The sequence below is a fragment of the Cervus elaphus genome, chromosome 11 (assembly GCF_910594005.1).
Source record: "Cervus elaphus chromosome 11, mCerEla1.1, whole genome shotgun sequence".
NCBI classification, from domain to species: domain Eukaryota; kingdom Metazoa; phylum Chordata; class Mammalia; order Artiodactyla; family Cervidae; genus Cervus; species Cervus elaphus.
The window spans coordinates 89,812,671-89,838,137 of record NC_057825.1 but is presented as its reverse complement, the minus strand read 5'-3'; the positions used below and the strand labels follow the sequence as shown (position 1 = coordinate 89,838,137).

The 25,467-nt window shown below is 57.5% G+C and overlaps 1 protein-coding gene across 21 annotated transcripts in view; it reads right to left on the bottom strand.

Moving 5' to 3' along the window:
* The window catches only part of DYSF (dysferlin), a 220,588-nt gene that overhangs the window by 97,957 nt on the left and 97,164 nt on the right, over window positions 1-25,467 (bottom strand). For all 21 annotated transcript variants that reach the window (XM_043918350.1, XM_043918348.1, XM_043918352.1 and 18 more), the window contains 11 exons: window positions 25,217-25,394; window positions 24,554-24,678; window positions 22,560-22,666; window positions 17,684-17,876; window positions 15,253-15,408; window positions 11,870-12,001; window positions 11,619-11,785; window positions 10,708-10,822; window positions 10,326-10,431; window positions 9,933-10,075; window positions 8,365-8,538 (listed from right to left, as the gene is read on the bottom strand). In XM_043918350.1, coding sequence (XP_043774285.1) covers window positions 8,365-8,538; window positions 9,933-10,075; window positions 10,326-10,431; window positions 10,708-10,822; window positions 11,619-11,785; window positions 11,870-12,001; window positions 15,253-15,408; window positions 17,684-17,876; window positions 22,560-22,666; window positions 24,554-24,678; window positions 25,217-25,394 — 1,596 coding nt within the window. The remainder of the gene's footprint in view (window positions 1-8,364; window positions 8,539-9,932; window positions 10,076-10,325; window positions 10,432-10,707; window positions 10,823-11,618; window positions 11,786-11,869; window positions 12,002-15,252; window positions 15,409-17,683; window positions 17,877-22,559; window positions 22,667-24,553; window positions 24,679-25,216; window positions 25,395-25,467) is intronic.

The window sequence follows — 25,467 nt, the reverse complement described above, 5'->3', positions numbered from 1 at the left end:
CCCCGGGGAAACCCGGCTCCAGCAGAGTCAAGCATATGGGCTTCAGGGGCCAGCCGCACCCCACCCCTACTTTATGGGAAGGACTCAATTCCTTTGTGGGATGGATCCAAAGAGTTCAGGTGACAGAGCCAACAGGAAGGGTGCTGTGATGGGCAGCCACCATCTCTTTCTTTGAGTAGAATCAGGAAGCCCTCAAGAGCAGCAGGCGCTGGAGCCGGCTGGCCTGACTCAGGAGAGATCATTAAATCTCCAGCCATTTGCAAGCCATTTGTTAAACACAGCCATTTGTAAAAATTAAATCATATGAACGTGTAACTTCAGAAATTATTTTTAAAAGAAAGGTAATAAATCCTCAAACTCATCACTTCCAAATTACCCCCACGACCTTTGTGAACCCGCTCCTGACTGTTTTCCCTCTAGAGTGTCTGTGAGATGGAAACTCTGTATAAACGCTGTGTGATGGTGTGCTGTGCCCGTCTCCGCCCATACCCACGTTCTGTGATTTCACATTGATAGCCTGAAATTGGCCACGGCACAGATAGTTACACCATATCAGCAAATGCTGCAAATAGAGCTGCATTTGTTCTCTGAATGTTTTTTCCAGAGAGCCAGTTGTAAAACAGACAGGCCTCAGGTGACCGCCAGGATCTCTTCTTCACCTTAGGCTCCGCTGGGACGCGCAAACAACAAATGGTGATATAGAGAAGAGTGCTCTAAGCCCTGTGCAACCCCACCATTATCTGTAAGATTTTTCACAATATTCAGGTGTGATAAGGAGTGACTACTCGAGGAAATACCACTGCAAGAATCATTACTTGTTTTCCCTGTGCCTCAGTTTGCTACTCTGTAAAATGGAAGCACCGATAAAAACCCACCTCTTAGGATGGTCAGAAGGCCTAAACGAGATAACACAGGAACAGGGCAGAGGGCACCGCCTGGCACACAGCACGCGCTCTAGAACAGCTGGTGAACTTTGTGCATACAGGGCCCGAGAGTAAATACCTTCGCCTTTGCCAGGCACGGAGGCCCTGCTGCAGCCACTCAGTGGCCGCAGTGGCAGGACAGCAGCCACAGACCATGTGCCCAAAGACAAGCGTGGTTGTGCTAACACGGCCTTGTCTACACCCACAGGCAGAGAGCCGCACTTGGCCAGCGGGCCGCCGTTTGCCAGCACCTGCTCTGTAGGGGAGGTGATTATTTTTCCTGTGTTGTTATCACCTCCATAAGTTAAGTGAGAAAACTGAGGCCTGGAGATTCATGTGTTCCCCCAGGTCGCCTGGGAAATTTGCTGGCAGAGCCCAGGATCTCCCGGGAACCCCTCAGGGCCCTTCCCAGCTCCTGCTTCCCTATCAGAACTCAGCACCTGAGCAGAGGTCTGGGGTAGGATGGGACTAAGTGCCAAGTCAGGCCCTGGGGAGTCCACACCCATGTCCCTGCCCTGGCTGCCCAGCCCCAGCTTCCAGGGAAACCCCACACAGGCCCGCAGGCCAGGCCAGAGGAGGAGAACCCTGTAAAAGAGGAAACTCTGGAACACACGGCCCTCCCTTCCCAATCAGGGCTGATTGCAACCTTAAGTGGAATAGCAGGCGAGTGTGCAACCCCATTTAATTTACAGCTGGAGCCAGGACTTGAAAGCAGCTGTGAAACTCCTTACAAAGCCACTGGCCGGCCCCCCGGGAACTTGAGAGTGGAATTAGGAAACCTGGAGAATCCACAGTGCCACGTGTGGGCTGGCGCGAGTGTCTGTGCTTGTGTGTACGTGTGTGTCCCGCCAGGCTTCCAGGTCTCTGAAGTCTGCAGAGCACACCCAGGTGGGTTTTAGGCCATGCCAGAGTACCTCCGTAGTCAGGACAACTGTACATCCTGGTAGGCCTGGAATGGTTCGAACTTAGGCCTGTTTTCCAGCATGAATTTTAAGTCTCTAGACCAGACAATGGGCTTCCCAGGTGGCACTAGTGGTAAAGAACCCTCTTGCCAATAGAGGAGATGTAAGAGATGCAGCTTCCATCCCTGGGTCAGATCCCCTAGAGGAGGGCATGGCAACCCACTCCAGTATTCTTGCCTGAAGAATCCCCATGGACAGAGGAGCCTGGCGGGCTACAGTCCACAGGGTTGCAAAGAGTCGGACACTATTGCAGCGACTTAGCATGCATGCAGACCAGATGATGAATTATAAGGTCACCCTAGCAACTGTGGATGCAGACCTTCATGCACGTATAATGACACACCTGGGGACACCTGTCACATTCACCCCACTGTAACACCCAGTCCAAGCTTGCCTCTGTGCTGACATTCTGTCTCAGGTCCATGGACACACACGTTTCAACAGACACACGCAGGCTTCACCCAGCTCTTGAGCGAGGTAGACCCAAAGACCGCGTATTTAGAAGATTCACTCAGGTGGTCCTGCTATGCAGGGAGGAGGAGGATCAGAGGAGGGAGTCAGCAGCCCTCAACTCGCCCCACCGCACAATACCAGGTGTGACAAGTGCTCCACGAGGACATTCAGGAGACATAGAGCCGCCTTCCAATGGCCTACACACCCAGCCAGGGAACTTGGCCACTTAATAAGGCCAAGGCCTCTCACCTCCCGGGAGCTGCCCTTGCTCAAAGTACCCACTCTAGGAAGTATGCCAAGGTGCCCTGCACACAATGCCGGATTTCATCCAGGTCCAGGCATGGGCCTTGCCCTCCCCACCCACATCTGACCTCTTTTTTAGCCAGTTCAAACCCCAAATTACTCCTCTCTGGCACCAACCTCTCCCTGATCCCCTTCCTAGCATTTCCAACTCCCCACCTGCCCTTCTCTGCCCCTGACTGGGGCTGGGGATTCCTGTCTCTATGGGTCCTCCACACTTTAGGTCAGGACCCATAGAGACAGGGCCCTGCCAACCAATTGCAGGCTTCATGGCTGGAGTCAGTGGTGCCAACTGCCCCAGGGAGGGCACACTGCCTGGCTACAAGGTGAGGAGGGGGCTGCACCCTGCCCAGGGCTCCAGCCACACAGAAAGCCCTCTGGGACCCCTCCTCCAGCAGGGAGGACTTCATGCCCTAACAGCAGTGGGGAGATGAACCTGGGGAGCCTGCTGTTCTGGCCTTGGTTCTAGAACTGACCCATGCCGAGCTGCAGGGCAAATGCCTTCTCAGGCTCCAGTTTCTTCTGGGGTCACATTAGGGCTCAGAGTTCTAGAGCCGTGCTATCCAACAGAACTTTCTATAAAGACGGAATTGTTCTATACTGCCCAATGATAGCCACTAGCCAGGCGTGGCAGCTGAGTTCTTGAAATGTGGCCAGTGTGACTGGCGAGCTGAACTGTCTTATTTTAATCACTTTAAATGTAAATTTAAATAGCCACACCTGGCTATTAGTGTAGTTCCGGAACCTCCATCTCCCCAACTATAAAATGGGTATAGTCATAAAATCCAGCCTTCTCGGGTCACTGTGAGGATGAAATGAGACAATGAACATGTAGCTCTCGACCTGGTCTTTGGCACAAGGCAAAATAGATTTTAGTAATCCCTACTCTCTTTGAGATCCTAGATTTTCTTGAGAACTGGAGAAAATTATAGGCCTCACCCCAAAACAGAAACACACACTGCACACACCATATACATCCATACACATCACACGCGGGCTTACACGTCGGACACACGTGCACACAGATCACACATGCACACTCACAGCCCGGCACCCAGTGTCAAGCAGCCAGATGGAGAGTGCTTCCGAACATGAAAGTTCCTTCCAGCTCTAAAAATCTCCCGGGTGAGGAGCGCACTGGCTGAATCTGCATCTCCTCCTCTCCCTGCCCAGGCTCAGGCATCTCAGAAAACCCTTCCAGACTGCAGGCCGAGCACAGAGACAGGGCTCTGGAAAAATCCTCGCGCAAGGAGGGCAGGCCCAGGGCAAGGGCCACAGGACGGATTCTGTGAGCTCATCCCCAGCAGCCGTCACCAAGGTTCTCAGAGAGGCCGGTGGCGTCGGGAGGGGGTGACTGGGTCGGAGCCGGCGGTGGCGGTGGCGGCGGCAGCGAGGGGTGTGGGGCGAGGAGAGGGAGGCTGGATGGAACACGCTATAATAGCAGCTTTGTACTCTGCTTCCCAGCTCCCCGGGAACGCCAGGAAGATTATGAAACCCGGTGTCTTTGGGAATGCCAGGATATTAGCTGGAAAAAGAATAATACGAAAATAAAATAATGCTCGCGATGGAGACAGCAGACGATTAGCAGACAGAGCCAGGGCCTCCCGCTCCGCAGAGGGAGCCAGGCTTGGCCCCGGCAGAAGGTTTCAGGGAAAGGCTGCCCGTGCTAATGAGCAGACAGGGCCTGCCTTCCAGCGAGACGTCTTCAGGAGGGGAGCTGGCAAGTGAGGCCCGGCCTGCTGGTGGACTCATGGGCCAGGGGACGGGCGGTAGGAGGCAAGGGGGCGCCACAGGCCTGGCCCTTGGGCCCAGACATCCAGAAATGTCAGATTACCAGCAAGGCCACCTGGCCACCACCCACAGTCCTGGATTCCTCCAAGCTCTTCCTCCCCAGGGCCTCCTCCAAGAAGTTCCCCTCATTTGAAGCTGTCACTCTGGAATGACTCTCAGTCCGCCCTTCAAAGATGCAGATTCTGTTGGGTTTATTTACATTCAGATGTGAATGTCCCTCTTCCTAATCAGACTGGGGTTTCCCAAGAGCCAGGTCCATCAGACGGATCACTAGAAGAAAAGATCAACTTCTCCCACAAAGGAGCAGAGAGGACATGTCACCATTCCCTGCCTCCCTCTCCAGGACCCTGGCCACACACCTTCAGCCAGAAAGAGATGGCCCCCCTCCCCCAGAGGGGCATTCATTCAAGTAGGGGGCCAATGTCACTGCCTCCCTCATGTTCAGGATGTTCTATGCAGCTGACATCCTGGCTACTCAAAGATGGTCCTGAGATCTACCCAGACATCAAATCAAAAGTGTGCATTTTAACAAGAACCCTAGATGGGTCCTAAGTTCATTAAAACTGAGAAACACTTCATTACATGGGTTATGTCTTCATTGCTTACAGGGACCCACGGATGTAGTGATTTTCATAAGTAAGGTAACAGAGTCGCTAAAGAGACAAGTAACCTATCCATAGTGGAAGCAGAGGAAGGAGAACTCAAACCAAACCGGTGCCATTCAGAAGCCTCACCCACCTACTTCCACACTCCTGCCAAGGAAATCAGCAGGCATCAGTGACCAGTGGGCAAACGCCAGTACCTAGAACAATTAGATTGGTCCTGATGTCCAGAAAACCCAACCGTCTGCCCTGATGCTAGAGCATCAGTTCTCCCTGGGATGAAGGACAGCAGACTCAGGAATGGGAACCCAGGCTGTCCTTGGTCCTGGCCGGAGGCATGTTAACATGACCATGGAAGGACAGCGCATGTATGTGTGTGTGTGTGTGTGCGTGTGTGCGTCTGTGCGTGTGTGCTCTCACGCTGATGAGGGTGGTCATTGGCTCAAGTAGAATGATCTAGACAGTTCCTACCCAGTGGGCCGGTGGCCCTGTCCAAATGTCAGTCACACCTAAAGACTGCGTTCTCCAGTCTTCGTGGATCCAGCCACTCGGACCACTGTCCACCTCTGGCTCCCTATATCGGCAAAGCTCCCCCAGGACTCCAGGCTTCACCGCCCTGGTTTCTTCCACAGCTCACAGGCGGCTTACATCTGCACCACTACCAGTCACCTTCCCACTTGACTTGACATTTGATTGCAGGGCTCCCTCACAACATTTTCTCCCACGTAAAGAGTACACGGATTGGTTTCTCAGTTCTGGGAAATGCCCGCCTTCACTCTCCCAGTCACCGAGCCATGAAAGCTTGGCAGTGGGTCCCCCAGCCTCGCTCGCCTTCTTCCCCTTGATCCCCGCCAGCCCCGGAGCCGTCCACGCTTCCCTCCGCGTGTCTCCGGGCCACCTCTGGCCTGGCGCCCTCTCTCCTCCCAGCCCCCTCCCTCCCCTTGCGGCTGACGCTCACCCCCCACGCCCCCAGTCTCCCTGCCCTGGGGCCGCCTGGCAGGCAGCCGCCAGATCCATCTTCCTCACCCAGCACTTCACCGTGTGTGTCACACCCGCCAGGGCCAACCGTGAACTCATCGCAGCCCCAGGCCCACCCCACCCACAGCCTGGCGAGGGGAGTGGCCCTACCGTCCATCCAGCGGAGCCTCTGACACCCGTTTGACCCCTGCCTCCCCAAGCCCTGCCACTCCACCTCCATCCATTCCAGTCTCTTGGCTCCCACCCCAGATGGTCACCCCCTCCCAGATCTCTAACCACGCCTCCTGGGGGGGGGTGGGGGCGTCTCGTGATGGAAGGCTCTCCCTCCCCAGCCGTCCTCCACGGCTACCCGATGAGGGCCCTAAAACCCAGCTCTGACCAGAGCACCCCTCCTCCACTCCGCAGCCCACACTGGCCCCCACTGCTCATTCAAGCGTGCCGTGGTCATCTGCACGCTGCGCCCAGCACCGTTCGGCCTCGTTTCCTTTTCAGATGCTCTTCTCCCCAACCTGGTGGGGCTGTCGACCACAGAGAAAAGGGGGGCATGACCCAAGACAGTCAATCAGAACATTCCGTTCCTCGCCCTGAGGCTCAGGCACCGGTGTGGGCACAGGGCCCAGCAGAGCTGGTCAGCTGCGCACCAAGACGGCACTGGCCTCCCTGAGAAAGCGCGCGCTCCCCTCTGGGGTCTCCCGCTGCGAGGACAGAGAGAAGGCCGGCTGGGCTCTGCTGGCTGTAAAGACGGTGGCAGCCTCCGTCACGGGCACCATCTCTGCCACCACATGGAATGAGCCAGTGTGAGAATGGGGCCAAGAGCGCGGAGCGAGTAAGAGACGCAGAGTCCCAGGGACGCCGTATGAGCCCCCGGCTCCCGCCAGGCCTGAGGCCTGATTCACCTCGTGGTGAATCAGATTCCCGGCCATCTGAGCCCTAAGCTCTTTTCCTCTCTTCAGCCCATTTCGGTCGCATTTCTATCTGATGAAAACAAGCCCTGGCCCCTTGGGGGCAGCACCCTCAGGCCTGGCCCTGCCTCTGAGGTCCGCCAAGGTCTTTATTCCCCGCCCCTGGTGGGAGCCACACAAGCTACCCCCCACTCCCCGCCGCGCTGCCCTGGGCCCGAGCCAGGCCCCTTCCGACAGGACAGAGATGCCTGGCTGCGGCTGCTCCAGCCTGGGTGGCTGCTCCAGCCCCCGCCCCCCAGCTCCGCCCCAGCCTGCACACCAGCTCAGGGGCCCAGAGAGCCCAGAGCTCTGCCCTCTCCTTCAGCCTACCTACCACTTGGCCTCCAGACCCGGGAGGGGCTCCCTCCAGAGCCTCTGACATCACCTGGCCCCAAGAGGGTTCTATCTCCCACACTGTCACCCCTGGACCTGGCCCCCCCAATAGGTCCTGGGAGTGATGGAGCTTCCAGGCCCTGCCCAGGCCCCCTCAGGGCCACTGCCAGCTTCAACTCCTTTCCCTGTAGCCATCCCATCAGGTCGGGGGGGCCCTCCCCACTGTACTCCCTGGCTGAGGGCTAAAACCCACTGCTCCTCACCCAGACCAAGCACTTCTATGTACTCGCAATACACACACAGCGGGCTCACAAAGACACACTCAGATTCCATTAGCCAGTAAAGCTGGTGAGACCTACTCCCGTGGGTCACAGCGCAAAGCCCTCTCCCCCATCCAGGAGGCGGGCTGTCCTAACTGGATTTCAGAGATGACATCTCCTCCTGGGCATCTCACCCCCAACTCTGGAAATGGCCAGACCAGCAGAGTGGGGGACAGGCTATCCCCTGGTCCCAGACATCCCACTTGGTCTGTCCAGGAAGTGTGAGCACATCTTTTTAGTGGAACACATCATCCAGACCCTGGATAACTTTGACCTGACCCTCACTCCACTAGCTCTGGGAAGTGGTCTCTAAGGCACCTCTCTCCCCAGATTCCCGGGATGCCCACAAGCTGGCCTCTGCCTCAGGAGGATCTAAGTCCACCCGAGGACATTCAGGGTCTCTGAACCCCTCTGGCTACTCCCCTGGGCCAGGCCAAAGCCTCCCAGGCCCATCCCCAGGCCGGCCAGCCTCTTCAGAGGAGCCAGGTCCCTTAGCCTCAGTCACAGGTCAGAGCACCAGAAGTCCGGGCCCTCTCCCAGCTCCCATCTCAATCGCCAAAGTAGTAGCGGGTCTTACCAAGAAGTGAGCTATTCTGTTTCAGGAGAATACCCAGAGTGGTATCCACGTCCCCACATGCAACCCCAGAGGACCGAATTCACAGTCCCATCCCGGGGCCCCCTGCACCTCCCCTGCATCAGCCCTAAACAGCCTGGGAAAACATGCTGCACCCCATCAACCCAAGAAAGGCATGGCCACATACCAGGGCCCCCTCAAGGGCAAACACAGCCGCAGGCCCCGTCTTCTCCAGGGGCTCCATGCGGCGGCGCCAGCGGCGGCGGCGAAAGGCATCCGTCTTGCGGTACTCCAGATGGAACTTCCAGCCAAAGAGCGAGGCGTACTCCCAGCCCTCGCCCTCCGCCTCCGCCTGCCTGTGCTGCATGGAAGAACAGGGCAGACTCAGAGGCCGCTTGGCAGGTTGGCGGGGAGTCCCAGGTTGGGCTCCAGCTGTGCCCTCCTTGCCCTCCAGGACTCCCCACACGCACACCCCACATCATCACCCTGCAGGTGGGAAAACCTGGGAGGGCCCCCTGAAGGAGGGGTTCTGAGTGGTTTCTGCAGTGACAAGAGTCCCAGGTCAGGAAATCAGGAGGAGAAGAGGCTCCCTGGGCTGTAGGGAGACCCAAGGAGCCAAGAAAGGAAGGTAGACTGAGCAGTGATGAAAACACTGGGCTTTTGGTTTGTTTGTTTATTTGGATTCTAGGTAGATTTCATGAATCCAAGGTTTTCTTGTAATTTCCTTTTTCTTCTTCCTATCCTGACTTACAAAAATGGAAACAGGTCTGCGATTCGGAGGCAAAATGAATAGCTCATTTCCCAATCATAGGTTGTTTCTCCACGAGGCTAGACCTACAACAGTGTGGAGAGACCCCCCCAAACTTCCCCCAAGGGGGCCCTTTCCCATCTGGGAGGGAGTCCCAGAAGCCCCTTCCCACCATCTCGTGACCTGAGATGATCCTCAGGCCCATGAGTTCAGTGCCAGTCCCAAGGCTGGCTATGCTAGTGGAGAGGGAGCGGGTGAGGCACACCGCCTGGCAAGCCTTCGCCTCTGTCCCCTGGGTGCCCTCAGAGGCAGAGTGGAGCTTGTCTGGTTCATGACACCAGGAACAGCCAGCTGCCCAAAAGCCTGGCCTCTCCTGCGACCCAGAGACCTTCCTCTCTAGATTCTCTGTGACCAAAGAGAGAGGAAGGGACTTGGGTCACGCCAAAGGCTATTCGTGGACTAGGGGAGGCCTAGTTCTTGAGCCAAAATTCCAACGTGTGCCTGGAAAGGAAGGACACAGGCCAAGAGGGCTCTGGGGCGGCCGGCCCTGAGGCCGTGCGGAACACGAGCCTCTGTGTGACCCCGGGAGCAGGTGCAGGCCTGTGTGCTCATACGAGCTCACTCTGCACCTGTCTGCACCCCAGGGGTATCTGGGCATGGCCGTGGGCAGGGGCACTCACACTGTGAATATGCCCTCTGGTAAATGCCAACTGAGCCCACCCAGGCTCTTTGACCAGCAGCACCCTCATCCCCAGCAGCCCCCTTCTCCGCAGAATTGGCCATGCTGGAGGGAACAGGCTTCCTGGGGAGGGTATGCAGCCAGCCCACCCCAGCAACCACAGCCAATGACTGATGGCTAAGGTGGTACAAACCCCAGGCCCCTTGCCTCCAGGCGAGGAGAGCTCTGTCGTGCTCCAGGTTGAGCCCCTTTCCGAGCCACAGTTCAAGTCAAAACCGTCTCTGCTTCCCAGGGCCTCACCTCGGCCCACCTCCACCCCCAGGCTTACCCGCTTCAACGCCTCCATCTGGCTGAGGTCCCTCCTGCGCAGACGGACCCAGCGCCGCCGCCGATGTGTGTAGTACATCTTCTCAGCAGGGACCCAGTGCCTCGGCTTCCGGTCCGGCGGGATGGTGATGCTGTACTCCCAGCCTGCGGGAGGGGCGCCCGTCACCCACTGCCTGGCCATCTCCCACTCAGCATTTGGAGGACGTTCACAGACTTTCAAGTGGCCACCAATTCCCGATTTGCAGTTTGAAGTAAGGACTCCCCAGGAGGTCCCCCAGATGAAGTAGCCCAGTGAAGGCCAGTACCCCAAGTCCAAGGGCGCTGCCTTTAGTTGTCCCCACCGACATGCCTCACAAGACTGCTGGGTGCTCACGGGGCTCCACACGCCGCCCACCTTGTTCATCAACGGCCCGGTTGAGGTCCGTGGACCACTCTTCATCTTCCCACTTCCAGCCCAGCGGGCACTCGATGTCATCCTTGGGAAGCACCTTCTCCCCGTTCTAGAGTGACACAGGTCAGGCAAGCGTGAGAAGACACGGACGTGGAGATGAGAGGATGCAGCCTGACGCTGCACATCCTCAAAGCCCCAGGTGTGACTTGGGGTCAGTGTCCCACCCTTGCCAGACCTCTCACTGGCCCTGTGAAAGCCTGAGCATGGATGCTGGGGAGTGGGAGCAGGGGAGAACACGCTTCTCTCAGTCCCAGGTCCTTCCGGGGCCTAAATGTCCAGGACTCTGGCAAAGCAGAGCCCCCTTGCCCCCAGAGCACCCCCTTACCACATCCGTGTAATTGTCGCTCATGTAGATCCACTGGCCTCCGGGGAGCCGGGTCTGGTTCTCAAATACCTCCTCCACGAAGCTCAGGTGGCCAGCATCAGTGTCGTGGAGCAGTCTGCGGACCGGGGTGAGTCAGAGTCTCTGCCAATACCCCCACCCACCCACACCCTCCAGCAGAGCACTCCAGGGCCTGGGCCAACCTGTCCGTGTCAGCCTCACTTCCAACCAACAACAGGAGAGATGAGGGGAAGAGACAGGAAGGGCAGCGAGTCAAGGGGACGGAAGAGAACGTCACCACCAAGATAAAGAAAGAAACAGGGAAACCGACTGAAGACTCCAAAAACCCTGTGGGTGTTTGAAGCTCGATAGATAGTTATAGAAATGTAAAATATTATCAAGCTACATACTTAAGATTTGAGTACGTGACTACGATAGGTGTTACTCTTCAATTTTTAAAGAGTAAAAAAAAAAAAAATTGTTGAATATCAACCGAAATGGAAAAAGGAGAAAGAGGTGGAGATGGCAACGCAGTTGGAGAAGGATAAGGCTGTCCTGAGAGGCACTAAGGGAGAGGGGGTCTGAGACGGGAAAGGGGTCCTGAGACGGAAGAGGGATTAACATGCAGGGGAGAGGGATTAACATGCAGGGGAGAGAGAAGGCTTTCTCTGGTATCTTGGAGCAAAGGGCTCTAACCAATGGACGCAAAGTCTACTGGATGTCAGTTAAGGTTTAATCAGAAAGGACTTTCTGATCATTAGAGCCCTTTGAGAACAGAATGCTGCCTCGTGAGCCCAGGAGAGTTCAAGGGAGTCACTCTGACCAGCGCAGGGGCAGTGGGAGTAGGCAGAGACCCTTTCAGAGAAACGGCTGGGGCAGACAGGGTCTCCAAGCCCTCCCCACCCACGACTCACGTCTTCTCTGGACACACGAACCAGTCTCCAGCCCAGGCCCAGCCGGCCGAGGGGCGGAAGCTGTCCTTGGGTAGCTTGATCCTGCCCGTGATGTCAGAAAACTTGGGGTACGTGAGGCCCGTTGTGCCCCAGTTGCCAACCAGGGCCAGCTTGGTCTGGTTCTCATACTGGAGAGTGAGCAACGGAGAAGTCAGCAGGCCTGCAGTAGCTCAGGGGCTGGGGGTAGGGTGGGCAGGCGGGCAGGCACTCACAGTTTCAGCGAAGACGGAGAGCTTGCCCTCAGCGAACTGGTTGAACTCCTTTTCATCCACAGAGAGTCCAAACCAGAGCCTGACCCGAATCTGCACTGGCATCCGGGCTCCGGGCACCCCTTCCATCGGATACTGGGTACCAGAGAAGGAAAGAGACCCACAGTCCCCTTCAGAGTCAGGGTGTCTCAGTTTGCAGGGCCTCCAGGCCTGGGCATACCAGCCTGACACCTCATCAGTGTGGGCCCTATTGGAGGACTTCTCAGAAGTTCATGGACTGAGAAACCACACCAAGACTCCTTCTCATCAAAAGAGAAGACTGCATTCTCCCCACTCAGGAGCTCTCTGCAGAGACGGGCCATGTCGAGCCCAGGAACCCCAGTCTCTGCTCTCCCACCACATCCTCATTTCTGTTCTCTCCTAGAATAGCATGGTCCTGTGGAACTTTCTGTTACAGTGGAAATGGTTTTTTACATTTGCAGGGTTCAATGCACTAGCTCCATGTGGCAACTGAGCAGTTAAAATGTAGCTGGTGTGACTGAGAAACTAAATTTTTAGTTTTATTTCATTTAGATTTAAATAACCACATATGGCTAGCATATTGGACAGTGCAGTTCTAGAACATGTCTCTATAAGAGAAAGAAAGGTCTGAAAGGGGGAGAGGTTAAAGCCTCTCTCTTCATTTTCAGTTTTTGGTTTTTTTTTTTTTTTTCGGGGGTTTTTGGCTGGATGTTAGTGTATCATCTGATATCCCCACCCTTTCAAGTGCTTATCAGCATGTTAACCGCTATTCACTGGTCTTCAACTGCTTTTTATCCTGAAACTTTCAGAAGCTCTGCCAAAACAGAATAACCACAACAACCCAACATAAAACATTTATTCTCCACAACTGTTTCACCATTTGATTGAAATCAAGGGTCAGAAATGGCCTAAGGAACAGAAGTGCCTCACTTTTAGAATAACACACAGTCCCTTAGAGGAAGTAACACATTAAGTATCCAGGCTTCATGTGCCTGAGCTTGGAGGAGTGTCTCCGCTGGGACAGGGAGCTGAATGAGATGAGAAAGTCATTTTGGTGGGTTTAGAGGAGGAAAGGGAGGCTGAGCTAAGGGTTCTCCAACCAGTAGAAGAGGCCTGGATCCCCGGAGTGGGAGCCCAGGCCAGGTAAGAGGACCAGAAAGGCGTGGTCATGCCAAGGCGTCAGCAATCCCACCCTTCACCCAGCCTCTCTGTCTTGGTTCATCCTCAGTGAAGCCTGGAGGAGCCCCTGACCCCAAGTGTCACCCCTCGGAAACCTCCCTGTGACTGTTTGCTTCGGTGTCCTCTCCCCTGGGGTGGTTAGTAGCCTTTTCCCCTCCAAACCACCAGCCCCAGGGAGATGGCAGGAATGCCTGACCCCCGCCTTCCCCCATCCGCCCCCAGTCTCTCCCCTGCCCTCCCCCAGACAAGGCCAGCCTACTGGACCCAAAATAGCAACAGCAAATAAAGAAACGTCTAGTTTGGGGCTCCTCTCCCTCTCTGCTGGTGCTCATTTTTTCCAACTTTGGTTTAAGTTAAGAAACACCAATGTTTTCTTGGTCTCTGCTTGCTGCCAACATTTTTGTAGAGCTTGCTCAGGAGCTACTGGCGGGGCTCATAAACTCAGTGGGGAAGACTTCGAGAAACAATCTTATATCATTTTTTTTTCCTTGCTTGGGATCAGAAAAATTTTTCAGTTTGCATTTCCCTGAGGCTGCAGGGCCAAGAGGTCAGAGCCTGATGCCCATTCCGTTCACAGGCGTCCACCAGGCCCGCTCCTGCGGCCTCACCTCCACTGCAGCCTGACAGCCCTCTCTGGTTAACCCTGTTCAGATGTGGCTGCTCCAGGACTTCCTTTCCCATCTGCCTGACCAGGCAAGGAGCTGGCTTGGGAGAGAGGAAAGCAGGATGCTAGGAGGTTAGGATCTCACGAGGAAAATGTCCCAGGTGGGAGGGGCAGCCCACTGCCTCACACCCCTGCCCTCTTTCTAGGCAAAGCCGGCTCTCCTCTGAAGCACCAATGACCCACATGTAGACTTCTGATCATCCCTGGCTTTGTGATGGCTTCCAGCCATGGTGCTGGTGGAGCCTCCTCTCCCCAGGGGGCAAAAGACCTCCCCAGAAAGGAAAAGGGGAGAAGAGGAGAAAAAAAATTGTATTCATTGATCACCTAGTTCCAGTAAGACCCTTGACTTGTGCTACCTAATTCCATCCTCAATACTGTAATCAGGGCAGTCTGATCTTTATTCTATAGGTAAGAAAACAGCATTCAGAGAGACTGGGCAACCTACCCAAGGCCACACAGTATTTCAGCCAACCTGCAACCTGTCCACATGCTTTTGAAAGCTGTCTCCTCTGCCCACCTCAGAAGGCAGCGAGGACGACTGGCCAGTGTATGAATGGATCAGCCAATAGCCACTCAGAGGTTAGAGGCTAAGGTTAGCCCACAGTGACTTCCTGGAAGAGGTGGGATGGAAGGAGGCTCTGGTGTGGATGGGAAGAGAGAGGAGAAAGAAGGTTGAAGGCCAGGCAGCTTATGATGCCAGCAAAGCCGTTTGGAGTGAGCCCCATATGGTGAGCGCACGCTTACTTCCCGGGCCGCCTCCTCTTCAAGCAGAGCAGCCTCAGTGATGGCTCTCCACACATGGACCCTCCCCTGGGCTGCAGCAGCCACAGCTCAGAGAGGGGTATCCCTGAACTGTGTCCTGACCAGCCAGCCACAGCACCCTGACCAAGGTTCATGTATCCCCACAAGAACCCCAAGAAGAAAGCAGGCATCTTCAGGCACCTGCTCATTTCCCTGTCACCCACTCCCAAGGCTGAGATAAGATGGTGGGGGAGCAAGGATGGGTGGGAGGAGAAAGGGCAGGGGAGGTGGGGGCCGAAGGACGGAAGGGACAGGGTTACCTGGTCCCAGGTCTCCGATGAACAGAGCCACGGGCACAGCCAGTGTCCACACACCAGCCTTAACACGGGGAGGAACTTGAACCCGAGCGTGACTCTACCTGGAGCCAAACCCTCGAGAGGGTGGAGGCAGGTCTGTGCCAGGACTCCTAAAGGTTGGCCACGGGGGCTGAGGCCGCCCCCACCAGGGAGCTGGCTGGAGAGGAGCACAGCCTCCGGGGTCAGCCCCCCATTCATTCCCAGCACCCCCTGATTCTCACCTACTTGCTTTCCAGACCAAGTGCCTGGGGTCTAGGGACTTTGTGGGAGGAGGGGAGAAGGGAAGTCTTTTTATGGAAGCCCTCGGTCCCTTCAGAGAGCAGAGCCTCGAAATTCTGAGCCTGACAGAGAACAGGAAACCGAAGGGAAGTGGACCACCCTGGGGGTAAGAGAGTATGACCACGACTTGAGGGAAAACAACCCACTTTCAGAAATATCGTCTGCAGTTTTCCACAGTTCTTGCCACAGTAGCTGGTGCCCCGACGGGAGAAGAGGACCTCGTGGGCAGGTACCCGCTGGTACGCCACCCGCTTGTCACCCTGCAGCATCCAGATGACGATGTCGGGCAGGCTGTTCTGGGGCTGGAGAGAGGGTGGCAGTCAGGGTAGGGATGACGGTACCTCCCAGCCCACGCCCTCAGCCCACCATGGACGAGCCAGCCTCTGCAGGCCTCTCCTCCCAGCTCCTACCCTTGGGTGTCCCCTGACCCCCCAGGGCTGGCTGGGCACCTCTATCTTCAGCAGCTCTGAGCCCTCAAGGAGAGGACACCAGATAGCCCCCAGCTCGCAGGAGTAGCCCACCAGGAATTCACTGATCTGCATTCACATTTTCTGGGAAGAGACACTCCTGCCTGGAGCCCCAAGTTCTTAGACCCCTCCACTGGGGGGTAGAGAAATGCTGACTTGACCCTAGATATGACATTACACTTAAGATCCACCCCCTTCCCCACTCCTGAGAGCACCAGTGAATCCACAGAAGGTGAGCACCTTCCCAGAGGACACTGGGGCCCTCCTCCCTCTAACAGCACGGACTCGGGCATCTGGCCCTTTTCTGGGCCCGCTGACACACGGCTCTGAAAACGGAGGGCCCTGGAGCGCTTCCATGCCTCTAGGGAGAACTGCCCCCAGATGCCACCCTCAGGAGAGGTGGTCGGTGGGCTAAATCCGTCTGCTCCCAAGGCCTGTGCTCTGTGGGACGGGCTGCCGGCGGGCACACCTCCCTGTGTGTCACTTCACCCCTGCAGCCGGGAGGCAGCCCAGGTGAGGAAATTCAGGCTCAAAGAAGTGAGGAGCCAGGCTTTTCTGATTCTAAATATATGTCCCTAACCACAACACCAGGTGTGGTCCCGCAGCGCCACCTGGAAACTTGCCGGAAACACAGATGCTCAGGCCCCACCCCAGACATGCGAGATCAGGTGGGGCTTGGACCCTGTGCTGACAAGCTCTTTGGGGGATCACCTTAACCACTCCCAACCATGACACAGTCTGCGCTGAGGGTTCCAGAGTCTGGGCCAAGATGTGAAAGGCAGTCTGTGACCCACCCCAGGGGATGGTCCACAGCCACTTCCAGGGGTCATCCTGGGCTTGAGCAGCACAGTGATACCCAGGTAACCAGTCATATGCCAGAGGCCCCACTTGGGGAAAAGACAACACTGACCCTTCAGGCCGCTTCCCCTCGGGAGCACCCCTTCCACCTCCTGGGCTCTCTTCTCCCCACTCAGGCCCTGGCCTTCTCTGCACACCCCTTCTGCAGAGATCATTCCTCACCATCTCCCTCCCTGGGGGTCCCACATGGCTCTGGCAGGGCAGGCAGCACCTGTGTCCACCCATGACACATGGGCAGACCTTTCTCCTCATTCTAGACAAATCTGTGGCCGGCCTGTTTCCCTGGAGACCTGGTGGGGGCATCTGACCCTTGGGGGCAGAGGGTTCAGGGTGTGGACGCAACATTACTACAGGTGCGGCCTCCTCAAGCCTGGGGCTCAGGGGCATCCGGGCAGGCAGGAGACACAGGGTCCTGTGAGAGGCAGGCTTGAGGCAGACAGGTTGGTGGGGAGGTGGGGCTGGGTCCCTGGGGAAGGGGGCCCTGGCACTGGACCTAGAGCCAGGCGCCCCGGATTCTGGTCCCAGCTCTGTCTCTGACATACTTTGGCACCATTTGTGCTAAGTCACTTCAGTCATGTCTGACTTTTTGTGACCCTGTGGCCTGAAGTCCACCAGGCTCCTTTGTCCATGAGATTTTCCTGGCAAGAATACTTGAGCGGGTTGCCATGCCCTCCTCCAGGGGATCTTCCTGACCCAGGGACCAAACCCATATCTCCTGCTACTCCTGCACTAGAGGCAGATTCTTTACCACTGAGGCACCTGAGAAGCCCTTGGCAGCATTTATTAAGCACATTTATTGAGCATACTTGGGGGCATTTTGGACTTCCCTGGTGACTCAGATGGTAAAGCATCTGCCTACAATGTGGGAGACCCAGGTTCGATCCCTGGGTCAGAAGGATGCTCTGGAGAAGGCAATGGCAACCCACTCTAGTACTCTTGCCTGGAAAATCCCATGGATGGAGGAGCATGGTAGGCTACAGTCCATGGGGTCGCAAAGAGTCGGACATGACTGAGCGACTTCACTTTCTTTCTTTGGGGGCGTTTATCAAGCACCTACTACATGCCAGATTCTGGGCTGGGCCCCACCACACCCGGTATCCCTTCTATGAACACAGACATGGAGGCTCAGAGAGATTAAGTCACCTGCCCAAGGCTACCCAGCAATAGAGCCAGTTTGGACCAGACATTCCCCCTGCCCCTCCCAGCACTGACATCCCAGGCAGGAAGGAAGGCACCTGGCAGGGTCAGCTACCTCATCAGCCAGGGCACGGAGTCGCAGGAGCCAGTCCTCAGCCTGCTCCAGGGCGGCGGGGAGCTCACTGTGGCCGAGCTTCAGGGCCTGGGCTGCCTCGGTGATCTGGCTCAAGTGCCGGGTACGCAGCTGGTACAGGTACTGGTCCAGGTGGGTGGCAGAGGGCATCTCCTGGACATCACCCAGGGGTTGGCTAAGACGGACAGAGACGGGATTTGCCTGATGAGCCAGAGCCCAGCACTCACCCGGGCCCGGGCACACACACACGTGTGTATACATGTGTGCACAGGCCTCAGACCCTCAGCCTCCTGCTGGCTGCTCCACCTGCCCTGGGTGCCTCCTCCAGCCACCTCCTCCAGGAAGCCTGCCCCAACCACACTGGCCAGCGTGCCTCCTGCTCTGAAGTAGCCCTCTGTTCTGAGTCTGCCTGTCTGGAACCTACCCTCTCAGCCTCCAGTTATGTGACCTCTTTCGCCTGTGCATCCCCTCTGCCCAACTGACCGCAAGCCCCCAGAGGCCCGGTGGGTCCCTCCTGCCCCCCTGCACCCTCCTAGAGCAGAGGCCTGAGCACTGAGTTGCCTTTGGCTGAAACGAATCCATTCTGGTGTACGCACACTTTCTTCAAGAAGGAAATTTATGGACCCCTGACAAGCCACTGCAGACGCTGTGGGGAGGCCAGCAGCCAGCAGCACAGATGGGTCGACCCAGGGCGGCCCCACAGCATCCCTCCCAGAACCCTCTGCCTTGGGAAGCCTTTGGAGAGGAGGTGGGGGTACACGTAGTCCCAGAAACACGGCCCCAAGCCTCCAGTAGGGGGGTTGGGTTTAAGCTCAACCCTATTTGGAGGCGTAGAACTCTGACCACCCCCATCCAAAGGCTGGACTCCCGGCCTAGGCGCCCCTTTGCTGGCTCCTCTGGGCCACACCAAGGCCCAGGGTCAGGCAGGACACACACAGGGGTCACAGAGGACGGAAGGGGTGGGTGACGGCCTCCGTGCTCTTCTCACCGGGCAGGACTCCTCCAGATTACCTCTGCTCCAGGGTCCGGGCCAGCCCACCCCCGCTAAGCCCTTGACTCGCAAACAGGACATCAGTCAAGCCCGCTCGCTCACCAGATCTGCTCCCACCACTCACAGCCACCCCCCACCTCACGTTCCCTCCCCGCGGTGTCTCGACTCCCGGCTCCCGGCTGATTTATTTTTCTGCCAATTTCCCCGAGCTATGCAGAACCAATTACCGCCGAGCGCAGCGGCACCGCCGCCGCCAGATACACCACTCTGGCAGGCCCTCGGCGCACTACATTTTTCCTGTTATTTTTTTTAATTGAATTTTTAGGGTGGGGGGAGCAGTACGCAAACTCCATCTCAGGAAACTTAAGCCCTGGGGCCTGTCTCAGGTCACGTACTGCACACCCTGTGGTAATATAATATTTACTGCCCCGAGGGTGCCTCGGATGGGGCTGCCCCAGGCCAGGAGAGGGGCGGCCTTCATCCCCAGCTCGCTGGAGCGCGGCGGAGGGGCATGTTCGGAGGGTGAAGGGGGGCCCGGGCCGGACTCCTGGGCTGGGCCTGCTGGGAAGGGGGCCTGAGTGGGCCTGAGGGCGGGGGCAGGCGGGTCTGGAGTGGGATATGGAGAGGCGAGCCAGCCAGGGTGATTTATGCTCCCAGCCTGGGTCGGGAACTGAGAGGGACTGCCACGCAGACCACCAAAGGGAGATTTTCATGGAGCCACCAGCCCAGCCAAGGCTCCCCAAGAAACAGTCAAGACCCGTAACTGCCACAAGCAAGGTGCCTCAGCCCTTTCCCACCCTGTAAAGCCCAAGGCAGGCCCAGAAAAAAAGGAGGCCTGGAAATGGAGGCTGGATGACGGCCCCAGCCGCAAGGAGGGGCAGTCGCTCTACCAACGCTGGATGACTTGGAAACGACAGGCCAGCCCAGGGCAGGGTCCCGCACAGGCTAGGAGCAGAGCTGGGCTGTTCCACGAGGTGGCCGTCTGCCCCCGCGGGGAGTGGATGCCTTTATCAGGGATGCTGCCTGGGAGAGGAGAGTGTCCAGCCTGAAACATACACTGACCACTGGGTCATTCATTTCACTCCTCATGAGGAATAGCTCTGTTGGTCCTGACCAGAGGCTGGGTCCAGGGATGAGACCAGCTCTGCCCTCAGGAAGGCCCTGGAACAGACAAGCTAGATCACCCACCGCCCCCCTCGCCCCAAGCTGTCTCAGAGTCTGGAGTACTTCCTGGAGGAAGAGGACTCAAGCTGCACTGGCAGGGTCAGCAGAAGCGGGTCAGGCCGAGCAGAGCAGGAAGGGACTTCTGGCTGAAGAAGCAGAATGTGAAGGACCCTTGATGGTGGAGCTGCGGGCAGGGCTGGCTGGAGGAATGGGTGAGCAGCTGGCGGTCATCTATGGTAGGCTGGCTCATGTAATCCGCGCCCAGGTGCCCTGCTATCGGCTGCAGTGATGCGTAACACAGAGCCGTGTAGGGGAGGGGAGCGCTCTTGCTATGGCCCCAGGGCTATTGGTGGCTCAGATGGTGCTGAGGGAACCAATCTTCCACAGAGAGGCATGCATGCCCTCCCGAGGGGATGGGACCCTCCTCACGAGCCTTGACTTAACACCAGGGCTCTTTGGGAGGCCCCCAGCCACCATCGATCCCCAGGAAAGTGATTCACGGAGACCAGGCTTTGCCAGAGGCATTGTGAGCCGAGTACACCAATAACAGAGCACTGGGAGAGTGGTGCGGCAGCCCGGGGACCTGGGACCCACCAGTCTCGGATGTGTCAGGCCCCTCGGACCGGCCAAGGTCCACACCGCACCTGAGTCATGAGCAGACCATGGTGACCCCAGAGCCCTGGCCCACCCTCCGCACCCGAGCTGTCAGGTGGGGCAGTGGGCACAGCCAGTCACTCTGCAGCTCCCCCTGCTGACGGCACTGCCTCTAGCTTCACACTGACCTCCGACCTCCCGACCACAGACGCCCTCAGGCAACTGCTACCCAGCACTGCCAGCCCTGAGTGCCTCTCCCTCTGCCAAACCTGCTCTTCTCCCAATGTCCCCCTCCAGAAATGGCCCTGCTCGCCACCCTCCTGCTCTGGCCAGAGCCAAGGGACCATTCTGGACCTTCCCTGGGCCCCCACCCTCAATCCACCATCAAAGCCTGTCCAGTACGGAGCAGCAACCACTTACTAGGGTGTGAATCTGGGCGATTAACCTCTCTGAGCCTGTTTTCTCATCTGTAAAATGTGGATCCCTCTACTTCCCACCTCATAAGATTCTTATGATCAGTTAATACTGAGGTGAAAGTCTCAGAACCACACCTGGCACAGAAAGTGGTCCCCATGAGGCTGTTATTCACCACAATGCCCCCTGAACAGCCCACACTGCCCCCTACTTCTCTCACCCACGTCCCTGAGTCCCTGCCGTGGGTGATGCCTTCATCAGTCACCCCTCACCACCACCCCCGGCCCACCACTCTCACTGCAGCCAGAGTGAGTGTCTGAACCCCAGGAATCCCTGGACCCCCACTGCCCCCAGCTCTGGGCTTGCCTTAGCAAACCCGGGAGGCCTGTCCCATCAGGACTGCAGCTCCCCTCACAGCCCCCAGGGGGCAGCAGGTATCCCTGGCTCCTGCGCCCATGCCCAGAAGTCCATTCCCCAAAGGCTGACTCCTCCCCTCCAGGGTTCTAGGGCACCACTGCCTCCAGGAAGCATCTATAGATTTGCATAAGATGCACCTGCTCTGAGCTCCAAAGGCACATGCCTCGAGCCCCCAACACCTTCCTTCATTTGCTCACTTCTGCCTCGTCACCCCCGAGAGGGTCGAAGCTGCATCCTTGTAACGTGCTTTAGGTTCCTCACTTGGAACCTGCCAGGTCTCAGGAAAGTCTGGAGAAGGAGTGAATGACCCATCTGGGCAGCAGGCCGCAGGGCCATTTCTGATAAATGCGTGCTTCCTACCTGGAGTACAAAGGACCAGAAGGGTCCCTGGCAGGCAGCCACACAGCACTTCTCATACACTCCACAGGGGCTGGGGTGAGACGATTTAGAGGAGGGTGTAGAATATATTTGCATACATTCACACTTAATCCCATGGTAAGAAAAAAGACTGCTATCTATTAAAGTCCATTTAATACCTGGGAAAACTGAGGCCCAGAGAAGTAAAGTTGCCCAAAGCCACAAAGGTGGATAACAGGATGAGAATCTAAGTCTCCTCAGTGCTTCTTCTTCTTAATAATAATCACAGCTATCATTTATTAAATACTTCCTAAGGGCCAGGCATTTTGCTTGTGTGACCTTATAAAGCAGTTACAATATTCTTAATGTCAGGTTGAAATGAGGAAACCAAGGTTAAGAGCAGGTGGGTGGTGAGCCCCAAATCACCCAGCTGTGGAGGAGAGGTTCAGATGCTTCCCCTTCTACCAGTGCCCTGGACCCCCATTCTCCTTCACCCTGGGGGCTCCCTTTTCCTGAAGCTGACGATCAGCCATGTCAATAGAAGGCTAAACAGAAACACTGGTCCCAACACGGCCCCAGGGGGAGGAGGGCGCCGTCACCCCCACCAGCCAGCTCCTCCTGGAGATTCCATCAGGGAAATAGGAGGTCGGGGATCAGAGACACAATGCATCCCATTCAGGTGAGCCGGGCCGCCCCGGGCCTGCAGCTGCCGCTGCTGCAGGGAGATTTATGACCTGCTCTAAATGTCACCTTTTCAACTCCCCGCGCTGGCTCCACCACCTTTGGACTCAGCACGGGCTGGACTGCTGGCCAAGCGTGGCTGGGGAGACGTGCCGTCGCTCACCGCCACACACGAACACTCCCGGGAAAGGGCCCAGCCAGCCAGAAGCGGAGGGCGCGTGGGTGCCGGGCACCCCCTACCTGCAGCCTGCGATGAGCTCATCCATCAGCTGAACCACCAGGGAGTCCGCGTCCTCGTCGGAACACTGAGCCTTCAGGGCCAAGTGGACCTGCTCCAGGCCGGCTTCCTGTGGAACGGGCGGGCTGGGGTCAGGAAGGTCACCGTGGGGCGGACCCTCAACCCCCAGGTCCTGTCACCACAGCCCAGCCCCTGAACCAAAAAGGAAAGAACAGGGAGAGCCAAGAACGCAGAGTTTGGACCCCCAAGCCAGCGGCTGTCGTGGCTCAAGAACTTTCCAAGGTTCCCTGCACCAAGCGTTCCAATTCCCAGACCAGGGACTCCTGCCCGCATGTGTATCTCGCTCTCCGCGGCCCCGTCAAGCCAGGTCTGACGTCTCACAGGTAAGTGAGCTCGGAGCCAGCTCCAGTTCCCACCTGGCACCCTCTCTCCTTTCCAAACCTTGCCACCCAAGCAGGCTTGGACCCCACTCTCCTTCCTTCGGGAGCTCACAGACAACCTGCCATCATGGGCCTTCCCTCCCCAAACTCCTACCGGTGCCCCCATTGCAACTGGTCTCCTCCAGGGAGCGCTCCATCCCCAGGTCTCAGGCCTGAACTGGGAGACAGATCTCCCAACAGGTCACCCTCAGGCCAAGGACTTGCCCCTCCATCCCCACCCCCTTGCCTACCTCTTCCTAAGCCTGTGCTCCACCCTGGGCCCACCATGCTGCGGACAGACAGGCCCCGGAAGGCACAGCCAGCCCCTGTCTCCCAGGCATGGCCTGGCAGAGGACAGATGGCCAAGAAGATGCTGGACTTGCACAAAATCGACTCCGAGCTCTCCCAAACCTGGGTGTGGACTGGTCCCTCCCTCCCAGAGAACTGCGGGTCTCAGGGAAAGTGTGGGTCATCATGGTCCCCATTTGGGGCCAACAGCCCCTCCCAGTCATTCTAAAATCCCCGTTCCCTCCTTCCCTTTCCACCTTCCTTCCTCACCACGCTCACCTCCTCCACCTGTCCAAACCTCTCAACCCCCTGCCCTCTACCCTGCTGCCCCTTGTGGACCCCCAAAGCATGGCCACACCTGCCTCCCCCCGTTCTCACGGGCCACACACCTGGTGGGTGAGCCTCCACCCCGTGCACACACAGAAATGGCCAGGGGCCACCACCAGGGTCTTCCGCCCTTGGCCTCTTCCCTCTGCCCACTTTGACTCTCCTCTGCTCTCTGGCCAAGCGCCAGGCCTGCAAATCCCAGCATGCACCAGTAACCCCCAGCCACATCCAGGACAAGACACACCCCTGACCTCACAGCCCCTCCCTTCTCCCCAGCTCCCAGCCACTGGAGGCCCTCCCCACAGCTCCTGCTCCCCAGTCCAACAGACCGCCAAGTCCTTGCAGCTCAACTCCTTCCGATTTCTCCCTGAGGTCAGCTCCTTCCCAAAGCCACCCTCCTGGGCCCCCTCAAGGGCGTCCTAACCAGCTCCCAGCTCCCCTCACTGGATGCAGACCCTCGCCGCCCTGAGTTGCTTGCCTGATGCTAACTGGCCTCCTCTCGCCTCTGAGCCCCCCTCCCTAGGGAATCCTGGAGCAATGTCTGAACTGAAACGTCAGCCTCTGTAGGAGAAGGGTGGATGAACCTGCTTTCTCCCTTACTAAGCTGACCCCTGAAGTCAGGGGCAGCATCCTGTTCACATCCACCCTCTAGCCAAATGTTTCCAGCACAACCCTCGCTGGGCTGAGTCAAAGGCATTCGATGAATGAATGAATGGGTGGATGGATGGCTGCAGGCTCTGTCCTCAGCTGGCGGGTCAGTTTCTCTCAGCTGTGTCCCTGTGCCATCTCCTACCTCGGACTTGAGCAGGGCAGGACTGCAGGCCTGGCCTGGTCAGGACACAGGGACCACAGGCATGGTGAGGTCTGCAGGCTTAGCCCCTGTGGAGGCAGGACTGAAGACACCCGCGGGCCAGGAGGGGTGCATGCATGGGGTGCTGTGGGTGGTGCCCGCTTCCACTCACCAGCTGGTCGGCAATCCTGAGAAGCTGGTTCTGAGCCTCGACTCTGTGGCTGATGTCCTCCCAGTAAGAAGACAGCACCACCACGGGCTTCACGTTGCCCCAGGGTAGGTAGTAGTAGTGGCATCCTGGAAGGACGCAAGGGCCTGGCGCTGAGCCCCAAGCAGAGGAGTGGGGGGCCCGAGGTAGGGGGTGGATGCAGACACCTGCCCCCCACTAAGACACCTGTGGCACGACCTGTATTCCCCAGTGCCCGGAAAAGGTGCTAAGAGTTCCCTCCACACACTGAACAGACAGCTGCTGCTCTCATTAGGACTCCTTAGCACATCAAAACCGAGGGGCTGTCAGAAGGGCCCTGGGAATCCCACGCTCTCCAAAATCTCTACGCAAAGCCCCACAGCCACCATGGAATGAGTGGTCGCCAAAGGTCAAGATCAAGGCCGACCACTGCTGGTGTCAGGAGCCCAGTCTATGGGTCCCAGCAGGAGGGGTGCACCTGGAGATGAGCATGGGGAGGCAGTACATCGGGGAGCAGGCTAGGGGGTCCCCCAAACACGTGTGCCTTTGGGCGAGCCTCCAGAAGCTTTCCGCAGGGGATGGGATTTAGGGCTCGGCCCCTACTCTGAGTTCTGGGCCCTCTGCCAGGCATGCAGCCTCCGGCCTCACCATCGAAGACCGCCCGGCTGTACTGGGTGGTGGAGGCCAGCGGCAGGCAGGTGGTGTCGAACTTGTTGCCATAGTTTCCGATGCTGACCTCGAACTGGACGGCGTCATCAACGTCCTGAAGCATGGTGGCCGAGTAGAAGGCAGCAAAGAGCGAGTACTTGCGCCTCCGGAGGTACTTCTGGGGGCAGAGAGGGCAGCCTCAGGGTCACGGGGGGAGGGACAGGGACACCGGTGCAGGGAGGGGTCACGTG